At 41.3% G+C, this 12,352-nt stretch overlaps 1 protein-coding gene across 2 annotated transcripts in view; it reads left to right on the forward strand.

Moving 5' to 3' along the window:
* The first annotated feature begins 5,856 nt into the window (after positions 1-5,856).
* Positions 5,857-12,352, forward strand: part of LOC138648771 (5-hydroxytryptamine receptor 3A-like) — a 31,785-nt gene continuing 25,289 nt past the window's right edge. For both annotated transcript variants that reach the window (XM_069738656.1, XM_069738657.1), the window contains exons 1-2: positions 5,857-5,954; positions 11,265-11,410. In XM_069738656.1, coding sequence (XP_069594757.1) covers positions 5,909-5,954; positions 11,265-11,410 — 192 coding nt within the window. In that variant the 5' untranslated portion in view covers positions 5,857-5,908. The remainder of the gene's footprint in view (positions 5,955-11,264; positions 11,411-12,352) is intronic.

Here is a 12,352-nt window from a genome sequence, read left to right on the forward strand (position 1 = left end):
GATTCAGAAAGGAACCGGTCGCCATTACCGCCGACATCGAACAAATGTTCCATTGTTTCATCGTGCAACAAGATCACAGAAATTATCTCCGTTTTCTATGGCACCGAGACAACGATACCAACAAGGAAATGATCGAATACCGCATGAAGGTGCACGTTTTCGGAAACAGTCCTTCTCCTGCAGTCGCTACCTACGGCCTACGTAGGACCGCCTCCGATGGTGCAGCAGAGTTCGGGAAGGATGCCCAACAGTTCGTTGAAAAGGACTTCTACGTGGACGACGATCTTAAATCCCTGCCCACGGCGGAAGAAGCCACAGATCTGCTCAAACGGACACAAGGTATGCTTTCTAAAGCTCATTTAAGATTGCATAAAATTGCCTCCAATAGTGCTGTTGTCATGAAGGCCTTTCACCCTAATGATCATGCCGCAGAATTTAGGGACTTGAACCTAGGCTCAGACAATCCACCAGTACAGAGAAGTCTAGGCCTGAGGTGGAACTTGCTAAATGACTCCTTCAGCTTTCAGGTTAGTGGTTCAGAAAAACCATTTACTAAGCGTGGGGTTCTGTCAGTGGTGAACAGTCTATATGATCCACTTGGGTTTGTCGCACCCCTGACTATACAAGGCAAGCTCCTGCTGAGACAACTCTCAGAGTACATTAAGGACTGGGATATACCACTCCCTGCAGACAAACAACTAAAGTGGAAGTCATGGAGAGAATCTCTTTGCGCCTTGGAGAAGATCCACATACCACGTTGTTACACTCCAGCATCCCTAACTACAAGTCAAAGGAAGGAGATTCATGTATTCGCTGATGCCTCCACTGAAGCTATTGCCGATGTCGCTTACTTGAAGGTTGTAGACTCTAATAATGAAGCCCATGTTGGATTTCTGTTTGGAAAGGCTAAACTGGCTCCTAAACCCGAGCACACCATACCCAGACTCGAGCTCTGTGGGGCTGTACTAGCCATAGAGATTGCAGACTTCATACAGAGCGAACTAGCTATTCACGTGGATGACACAAAATTCTACACAGACAGTAAGGTAGTTCTGGGCTACATATACAACCAGACGAAACGCTTCTACGTCTGTCAGTAACCGAGTGGAAAGGATCAGGAAATCCTCCAAACCCCAGCAATGGCAGCACGTCCCATCCCATCTTAACCCTGCGGACCTTGCTACTAGACCATTGTCTATTGGTGCCTTCGCAAGCTCTTCTTGGTTGACCGGACCGGAGTTCCTTCACGAACAGTGCAAAGAGACTGCCGTTGAAGACAGCTTCAGCCTTGAGGATCCAGATGTCGACCCAGAGATCCGTCCTGATGTCAGCACCTTCATCACCAAATTCAAGGAGAAGGTTGGCTTGGACTGTCAGCGTTTTGATCGCTTCTCAAGATGGACGAGGCTGGTTCGTGCCATTGCAAGGTTAGTACACATTGTACAATGCTATCGCAATAAGGACAGTAACACTGATTGTCATGGTTGGCATATCTGCCATAAGCCTCTCTCTGCAGAAGACATTGCTCTGAGTGAACTCATTGTGATACGCAATGTGCAGCAGAATGTTTTTCACAAGGAACTGGAATGTATACGTAAAAAACAAGACGTTCCTAAAAACAGCCCCATTGTCAACTTAAACCCAGTAATAGACGAAAGGTGTTTATTGAGAGTTGGTGGTCGTTTAAACAAAGCTAAATTGGATGAGGCAGAAAAGAATCCTCTAATTATTCCTGGTCATCACCATATCACCACTCTACTTATTCGACATTACCATGAAAAAATCAAACATCAAGGCAGACACTTCACTGAAGGTGCTTTAAGAGCTGCAGGCCTCTGGATTGTGGGAGCAAAGAGACCGGTTTCCCATTTAATTCATCATTGTGTTCAGTGTCGTAAGACAAGAGGAAAACTGCAACAACAACAGATGTCTGATTTGCCTGTTGATAGGTAAATGGGGGCTCTGTGCTTGTCCTATGTTGGCTTGGATGTTTTTGGCCCATGGGCAGTCGCTGCACGTCGGACCAGAGGCGGGCATGCGGAAAGTAAACGTTGGGCAGTGTTGTTCACGTGCATGAGTGTACGAGCAGTACAGATAGAAGTGAGAGTCCATGGATTCCTCCAGTTTCATTAATGCCCTAAGACGATTCTTCTCCATCAGAGGACCAGTAAAACAACTAAGATCTGATTGTGGAACAAACTTTGTTGGTGCCTGTCGAGAACTACAACTGAATTCAACACCAGTCCAGAACTTCTTAACAACCAATGGCTGTTCCTGGGTCTTTAATCCTCCTCATGCTTCCCATATGGGCGGATCATGGGAAAGAATGATAGGCATTACTCGTCGGATACTGGAATCTATGCTGATGGACTCAAATCTTTCAAGACTCACTCACGAGACCTTGACCACTTTCTTAGCAGAAGTCTCTGCTATAGTAAACTCAAGAACTCTTGTACCCATATCTACGGATCCAGAATCTCCTACAATTCTCACTCCGGCAACTCTCCTCACCCAGAAACTTGGAACTGTTCCTAACCCGCCTGAAGACTCTGTGTCTGGTAACAAATATCAGAGACGGTGGAAATATGTGCAACATCTGGCTAATTGTTTCTGGAATAGATGGAAGAGGGAGTACCTGACACTTCTCCAAAAACGAAGAAAATGGCAACAAGTAAAGCCAAATTTACAAGTAGGAGATATTATCCTCATGAAAGACCAGAAGGAGGAAAGAAACAAATGGCCTATGGGACTTATATCTAAAACCTTTCCAAGTGACGATGGCAAGGTACGCAAGGTAGAAGTGACAGTTACTAAGCAAGGTGACCCCAAAACTTTCATTAGGCCTATATCAGAGATTATTTTACTCATACCGGTTGAGGATTGATTATCCATCCAATCAGTAGGAACTCTTTCAAGGAACTTCAACCTTTGGATTACAAATGGGTTGGAGACAGTTTGGCCTAGCGCGGCTTCTCCAATCCGAAGATGGGTTATCCTTTGGATTACTTCAAGAAATTGTTCTAGACTTGTTATTCAATATGTTATTGTTGCATTGCATGCGTTGTTTTTATCTTACAGGTTGAGGTATCCCTCCATGCACTTCTGGTGAACACTCCCAATTCGAGACTTATGGTATAGTGAAATCCAAGGATTTCAGACGGGGAGTGTGCTGCTCAGTTTATTATGATAGACTTTCAGCCATACATGGACATTATGTAGTGCTAATAAGCCTGGTTCTATCATTTGTTATACTTTGCTGCCATCTACTGGCCGTTTGCTATATCACTGTAATATTTGTTATGGAATTCTCCCACACCTTTCTGTCTTTAGCTCCTCCTATCTTTTTCCTTCTCTTCCTGTTTTGTACTCCGTGCCATCTTGGATCCCACATGTGCTGCAGAGCTGGAGAAAGGATTCTCTTGTTACCTCTAACCTGAAGCTTCTATTATCTCTGTCTGGTGATTCTGTAACAGCTCTAACCTACAGTCCTCACTCTCACCAAGGTACTGTAAATAAAACCTGTTGAATGTATCACTGCATCATCCTTCCGGATCACCACGCGCGGCTGATAGAGACTGGTGGCACAGGTTGGCGAGTAACGCTACCTGCCATTGTTTATATAGCGATTTGTGATCACATCCCTCAGACACATCTCATCCACGTATATCGGTGGCAGAATAACTATCCTCTCTAGTCGTTCACAACGTGTCAGACTTGTACTGTTTTGCTGGTGCACATACTGGTTTAAAAAATGTGTGAAATGACTCACAGAAATTGGTTATGCCACTGTGTTTTTGCAATTAAGCCTGACGTTCCCAGGGTTGGATGTCTAGAACTAGGATGCACACTGTGTGCCTCACTGCTGTCTTCAGAATAAACACTCTTAAGATTGTCTACAAGCGTGTTTTGATAATCCAGCATGCGCGCATCACTTTCCGGGCAGCGAAGCATCTAGCTAAATTTACTCTTGTACCGTGGCTCTAACAAAGTGGCAACCCAGTAGTCAACACTATTTCTGACCCTAAGAATATGGGAATCATGTTGATAGATAGTGAAGCAAGAAAGTGCTCATGTGTTGGGCGCTTCTATGAAGTCCAATTTCACTGTGTGTTGGTGGCGGGGTAACACTCAAGGTTGCTTCCTCCGTCCCCTCCTGCCAACCACAGACAACAGAGAGGGGCTCATTATCCTCTTCATCTCTTGACTGTTGCGCATCCATCACTTTGTTCTCCTCTATTTGTTAATCGGATCCTGCACTATTACTAACAGTTTGTCTGGTACCATGAGCCCTCCTCGATTGCTGTAAGCCACCCTTCTGTGGAACCCGCCTGTGAGACAGTCTGGAAATTTGAAATATTGTTATCTCTTCCGCATCATCCTCTGTTCCTCTGGACCACCACCTCCTCACGCAGACTATTCAAAGTGTGCACCAGCATGTAGATGACCCGAATAGTGATGCTGATAACGGCATTGTCAGCGCCAACCATCTTAGTAGCCATTTCAAAAGTGTTCAGAAGGGTACAGAGATCCTTAATCTGTGACCACTCCGCAAGCATGATTTGCACCACGTCCATACTGCGTTGGCCCAGGCTATGCAAAAGGACATACTGCACCAAGGCTCGTTGCTACTGCCACAGTCCCACACCAGTCCATCATAGTCCACATGGAGTTCCCACGCTGGTCCGCAGTAGTATGCATGGAGGTCAAATGACAATCCCGTCTCCATATTTCAAGCCTTTCAACAAGCTCTATTAAACATCAGAACACTGAACAGTAACATGTAATTCTGGGAGAAGTCCGTGTCATTACAGCTCGGGTTCGCTCCTCCCTACTCTCAATATAAAATTGACCAAGAAATATGATATTAGGAGGATTGATTTTTTGAATATCAGCATTGAAGTGGATAATCTTTTTTACAAACCGATGTCTACAGAAAATCGACATCACTCAACTCTTTGATACATGCCACATCCGCTCACAGTGCTGCTACCATAAGGGCTCTCCCGGTTGGACAGGTCAGGAGTATCAGCTCATCTGAAGAAAAATTTGAGATGCAGACTAGGGATCTTAGATCAAGATTTGAACAAAGGAGATACAGTCATAGATGTATCAAAAATTAGATCTATTATTTCCAAACAATGGTCAGTAATAAAAACAGAACCGTCTTTGGGGCCTACTGGTGACTTGTCCTCGCTCCTGGGCATGGGTATTGATGATTTGATGGCTGAGCGATGCTGGGTTGATGTATGCGGCGTAGTGAGTCACATGATGGTTAACATGGATACAAAAGATCCTGCAGGATACATTGTATACACTATCTCCCCTTGAGAAAGCACATCAACATGCGAAACGCTTGTTGGGGAATGGGGACCTCTCTCTGTCCTTCATTTAAAAATCTTAGTGCTTACTTTTGAATTTATAGGTAAGAAAAATGTCTCTTTATATTTTAGGTATTGGCAGTTATTAAAAGATGCTATTGGGAATTTGGACCATTATATCTTTCATGAGAGACTCTACACATACTCATGGGTGCATGTTTATATATCATGTTTGCAGATACGAATTAAATTAAATTATTTATGTTACCTGTTTGTTCATCCTTTTCTATGCAGCTTTTCTAATGTAACTTATTTGCATTTTGAATAAATATATCTTTTAAACCTTTAAATCCCAGTTATCCTCTGATCCTTTTATTAAAAATGATGCATTTTGTTTTGTCGCTATATTAAGTACATTTCTCCATTTCCTTCCTCCAGTCAGTCTGATAAGCTCCAAGAAAAACTCTATTTCAAACAAGTTTATCAACTTTCTATACCCTTTGAGTCTCTGAAAAAAGGAGAATAACTCCTCCCTATATACAAAACAAAGTCTCAGTGACAGCAAAACATGTATTTCTTTCTGTCTCGCAATGTCTCCGCACAGCCTGACCCTCCTGCTAACATGTACCTTGTTTGGTAGGTTTGTCTACATTTATTATATAAAAATAATTTCAATTTTGTAAGATTTGCAACAAGATAACACATTTACTTTTATTATCCCTGACGTTGGAGCGAGGTCGTTAGTGTCCTCATTGTAGCTATCGGCATGAGTTCATAGTCTGAACAGTTACTTTCTTTTTAGGATAAAGAAAAATAAAATTTTTGTGTGTTAAGTTGTAAGTTTTCAAATGAGTTGTGTCTATGTAGCTATAGGAAAGGGATTCAACACAGATCATCCATACGTGACTTATCCATAATGCAAAAAAGTATTCATTATTATTAAAACATTACAAGTAACAGGATACGTAGTGATCATCTATGTTCATAAATAACACTGGGGAACACAATTTTTTAAGAGTTAGGTTAGACAACTGTTCTTAATTAATTTTTGGATGCTGAATCCAGAAATGATCTCAGTTTTTCTCTATCACGTCAAGTTTTTGAACTATAGGATTTTTGTCTTCTGAAAACTATGTAAACTACTGTACCTAAAAAGTGTTTTTTTTTAATTATTAAATAGTACAAATATGAACAAAAAATGAAACATATAAGAAATAGGCATGACAAAGTTGTGACTACTCTTACAAGTTGCCACGTAGCTCTATATGAGTCGAATTGTAATCAGACAAGTCTTATTACAGATATCAGTGCAATTGTGCTTCTCTGGCAGGTAAGTTGTGTAGGAAAAACTTGACGTGCTAGAAAAAAACTGATTACATTTTTGGAATCAGCATGCCAATTTTAGTATAAATCAGCTCAAAAACCTAAGGCTACGTTCACATTGGCGTTCCGCCAATGTGCGTCGCTGTTGTGCCGGCGACGCAGCGGCGACGCGCCCCTATGTTTAACATAGGGGACGCGTGCGTTTTTTGGGTGGCGTTTTTTGACACTTGCGTCGTTTACGACGCTAGCGTCGGACGCAAGAAAATGCAACAAGTTGCATTTTCTGTGCGTCCGATTCTCGTCAAAAAACGACGCACGCGTCGCAAAACGCGCGCGTTTTTGCGTGCGTTTGTGCGCGTTTTTTCATGCGTCGCGCGTTGCGTCGCTGACGCAGGGCGGCGCAACGCTAGTGTGAACGTAGCCTAACTCAACAGAAAATGTTTTTCAAATTGTTCCCCTGTGTAATCTTAAGATATATTCTTGGAAACCAATATTTTAAGGGAGGATTTTTTATTTGCATGTTGCATGTCTACATAGGCAGCTATAGGGACATAACATGTGAATAAATACAGAGCAGGGAGATCTATCGGTAGTGCATAGATCCCTGGACATAAGTTTTACTTTCTTATGCTAAAAATCAGCAAAATTGTGATGCATTTTTCCAAACTGGTGAGATTTGTAAAAAAAAAAAAAAAAAAAAAAATTATTTTTTTGCACAAATATTTTTTTGTAGTAGTCTCCATTAACTGGCTGTGTGCACACAACATCTTTTAGATGTCAAAGATTTATCCCAGGCAAAGATATTTCAGGAAAAAGCCGGTGGCTTCTTTCCTGAAGCAGCTTCTCCATTGGTTTTATGTTCATTTTCACCACCGATGCCTTTTCAATTGTTCTTTTCTTCCTGTATAATGAATATGTTACTTCTTTTTACAGTTCCACAGTTTCTGAACCCCAAGGGTGTAAAAGAGGTGACAAAATACTGAATATGTACAGGACAGACCAAAAGTTTGGACACATCTTCTCATTTAAAGATTTTTCTGTATTTTCATGACTATGAAAATTGTACATTCACACTGAAGGCATCAAAACTATGAATTAACACATGTGGAATTATATACTTAACAAAAAAGTGTGAAACAACTGAAAATATGTCTTATATTCTAGGTTCTTCAAAGTAGCCACCTTTTGCTTTGATGAATGCTTTGCACACTCTTTGCATTCTCTTGATGAGCTTCAAGAGGTAGTCACCGGGAATGGTTTTCACTTCACAGGTGTGCCCTGCCAGGCTTAATAAGTGGGATTTCTTGCCATATAAATGGAGTTGGGACCATCAGTTGTGTTGTGCAGAAGTCTGGTGGATACACAGCTGATAGTCCTATTGAATAGACTGTTAGAATTTGTATTATGGCAAGAAAAAGGCAGCTAAGTAAAGAAAAATGAGTGACCATCATTATTTTAAGAAATGAAGGTCAGTCAGTCCGAAAAATTGGGAAAACTTTGAAAGTGTCCCCAAGTGCAGTGGCAAAAACCATCAAGTGCTACAAAGAAACTGGCTTACATGAGGACCGCCCCAGGAAAGGAAGACCAAGAGCCACCTCTGCTTCTGAGGATAAGTTTATTCGAGTCACCAGCCTCAGAAATTCAAGGTTAACAGCAGCTCAGATTAGAGACCAGGTCAATGCCACACAGAGTTCTAGCAGCAGACACATCTCTACAACAACTGTTAAGAGGAGACTTTGTGCAGCAGGCCTTCATGGTAAAATAGCTGCTAGGAAACCACTGCTAAGGACAGGCAACAAGCAGAAGAGACTTGTTTGGGCTTAAGAACACAAGGAATGGACATTAGACCAGTGGAAATCTGTGCTTTGGTCTGATTAGTCCAAATTTGAGGTCTTTGGTTTCAACCACCGTGACTTTGTGCGATGTAGAAAAGGTGAATGGATGGACTCTACATGCCTGGTTCCCACCGTGAAGCATGGAGGAGGCGGTGTGATGGTGTGGAGGTGCTTTGCTGGTGACACTGTTGGGGACTTATTCAAAATTGAAGGCATTCTGAACCAGTATGGCTACCACAGCATCTTGCAGCGGCATGCTATTCCATCCAGTTTGCGTTTAGTTGGACCATCATTTATTTTTCAACAGGACAATGACCCCAAACACACCTCCAGGCTGTGTAAGGGCTATTTGACCAAGAAGGAGAGGGATGGGGTGCTATGCCAGATGGCCTGGCCTCCACAGTCACCAGCCCTGAACCCAATCGAGATGGTTTGGGGTGAGCTGGACCGCATAGTGAAGGCAAAAGGGCCAACAAGTGCTAAGCATCTCTGGGAACTCCTTCAAGATTGTTGGAAGACCATTCCCGGTGACTACCTCTTGAAGCTCATCGAGAGAATGCCAAGAGTGTTCAAAGCAGTCATCAAAGCAAAAGGTGGCTACTTTGAAGAACCTAGAATATAAGACATTTTCAGTTGTTTCACAATTTTTTGTTAAGTATATCATTCCACGTGTTAATTCATAGTTTTGATGCCTTCAGTGTGAATGTACAATTTTCCCAGTCATGAAAATACAGAAAAATCTTTAAATGAGAAGGTGTGTCCAAACTTTTGGTCTGTACTGTGTATGTGCACAGCAATGTTGTTTTTACTTTGCTGTTCATTATGACTATTTTTTGATACCTTTTTTTAGTGCTTTTTGAAAAAGATACTGTCTGCATATAGCCATTCAAAGCACTTTGAAAATCCATTTTATGTACCCACTTAGAGAACTATTCGTAAATTAAGGGAGTAGCCTGTTCTTGACAAGGGTGAAGTGAGACTACAAAGAGTGTGTCTCACTCTAAAGGATTTGTCTAATCCTGCGTTACACAGATAATCCACTCCAAACTATTCACTGTCCAATCAAAAGGCTTATAAAATATATATATATAAGGTTGAAACCATAACTTTGCATACACTATATAAAAAGACACATATGTATGTTTTTTCTCAATATCTAACATGAAATCAGAATAAACCTTTCCCACTTTAGGTCAATAAGGAATACCATAATTATTAATATTTGCCAAAGGCCAGCATAATCAGTGAGAGAGAGAGAGAGAATGTTTTACGGCATTTTTGTTTCTTGCTGCAAAGTCAAGAGTTTACATAAACTAAGATTACTATGCCTTTAAACAATTCTGGACTGCCCATATGATGATTTCATGTGTTTGGAAGCTTCTGTTTTTTTGTCAACATCTGAGTTAATTAGAGACACACCTGTGGATGTGTTTTAATGCACACCTGAAATACACTGCTTCTTTGTGGCATTTGGAAAGTCTAAAGATATCAGCCAAGATATCAGGAAGAGAATTGTGGACTTGAACAAGTCTGGCTCATGCTTGAGTACAAATTCAAGATACCTGAAGGTGCCTCGTTCATCTGTACAAACAATTATACACAAGTACAACCAAGATGGGAATATCCAGCCATCATACCACTCATGAAGAAGATGGGTCCTGTGTCCCAGAGATGACCGTGCATTGGCCTGACGTGCATTTCAACCCAAGGACAAAAGCAAAAGACCTTGTGAAGATGATGGCAGAAGCTGGTGAGATTGTGTCAATATCCAAAGTAGAAACGTGTACTGTATCAACATGGGCTGAAAGGTCACTCTGCCAGGAAGAAGCCATTACTCCAAAAGAAACATAAAAAATGCCAGATTAATGTTTGCAAATGCACACAGGAACAAATACCTTAATTTTTGAAGACATGTCCTGTGGCCTGATGAAACTAAAATTGAACTTATTGGTCATAATGACCATCGTTATTTTTGGAGATAAAAGGGAGAAGCTTGGAAGCCTAAGAACACCATACCAATTGTGAAACACAGTGGTGGCAGCTTCATGTTATGAAGTTGTTTTGCTGCAGGAGGGACTGGTGCACTTCACAAAATAGATATCATAAGAAAAGAAGATTATCTGGCAATAGTGAAGCAACATCTCAAAACATCAGCCTGGAAGTTCAAGCTGGGCGGAAATGGGTCTTCCAAATGAACAATGACCCGAAACATACTGTCAAAATGGTAACAAAGTGGCCTAAGGATAACAAAGTCAATGTTTTGGAGTGACCATCACAAAGACTTGATCTCAATCCTATTGAAAATTTATGGGCAAAGCTGAAAAGGCAGGTGCGAGCAAGGCGACCTACAAACCTGCATCAGTTACACCAATTTTGCCAGGAGGAATGGAACCAAATTCAGACCAACTATTGTGAGAAGCTTGTGGAAGGATATCCCAAACGTTTGACACAAGTCATTAAAGGGCAATGGTACCAAATACCAATGAAATGTATGTAAACTTTTTACTTTGCAATAAGTAATAAAAATGCCTTAAAACATTCTCGCGCTCTCTCATTATTCTGGCATTTGGCAAATATGAATATGTAATCTTAATTGACCTAAAGCAGGAAACGTTTATTCTGACTTCATGTCAGATATTGAGCAAAACATGCAGATGTGTCTTTTTATATAGTGTATGTAAACTTCTAGTTTCAACTGTATACATCATTGGCCTTGCAGCACAGTATCGGTACCGCTCCTAATGCATTTCCTTCTCTTATAATTAATTCTGCTTTCTCTACTTCCTAGGTGTCAGTTTCTGCCAGAAGAACTGTAGTTTTGACGATTTGATCCAAAATCTGTCCTTCCCAAATCCAAATTTTCGCCCAGTGAAAAACTGGACAACTGTAACAGAAGTATCTATTGGAATGACCCTGTACACTGTCGTTCAACTGGTATCTTCATGTTTTCAAATGTTTTTCTGAAATACGATAACATTTTATAGGAGATAAGGGCTTATCATTTTTTGTGTAATCCTCTAAGGCTAGGTTCACATTGCGCTAATGGGTGTCCCCAATTGTCGCAATTAACGCCATGCAATGGATCCGTTAGCGCACCCATTGACGGCAATGTGCTAACGGGTCTCTAGCGCATCGCTAGCGCATGCCATTTTCGGCATGCGCTAGCGATGTCCCGTTAGTTTCGGACGGACCGCGGACGCTGCTTGCAGCGTCCGAGGTCCGTTCCTCGCTAGCGCAGATCGGGCATCTGCGCTAGCAGGATCGCCAAACGCGATCCCTTTTGGGACATTGCGTTAGCGCAATCCGCTAGTGTATGCGCTAAACAGACTGCCCTAACGCAATGTGAACCTAGCCTAAGGCTATGTGAACACAGAGTATTTTCTGAAGTGGTCAAAAATGATGAACCGTTTAATAGTAGAAACCACTTCAGGAAACACTCTTTCTTTAGGTGTTTCCTTAGATCATTTTGCAGCTTTTTTAACCTTTTTGGAAGATTTTTTTGTAAACTTTTTTTTTGGTGGGTGGTTTGTAGCCTTTTGATTGGAAAGTGCATAGTTTGGTGAGGATTCCTCCATCAAGAGCCACTTCAAAGTAGTGACGTGCACTTACGCCAAGTTTTGTGCTACATTTTCAGAGCATAACGTCTTCAGCTATCCAATCAAAACTATTTTTTTTTAGAGAATTTCAGCTCCTAAAACTCAACAAATAACCAAATCCATATTCTTAACAGGCAGTTTTTCACACACAAAAACACTCAAAAGACTGAATATGTGAACAGCAAAGTTTTACAAAAGAAATGAATAGGAAGAGTCTTTCAAGCATTTTTGTAGCAATTTTTTAAGCATTTTTTTAAAATTGGGTCCTTAAAAAAAAAAA

The sequence above is a fragment of the Ranitomeya imitator genome, chromosome 9 (assembly GCF_032444005.1).
Source record: "Ranitomeya imitator isolate aRanImi1 chromosome 9, aRanImi1.pri, whole genome shotgun sequence".
In the NCBI taxonomy this organism is placed as follows: domain Eukaryota; kingdom Metazoa; phylum Chordata; class Amphibia; order Anura; family Dendrobatidae; genus Ranitomeya; species Ranitomeya imitator.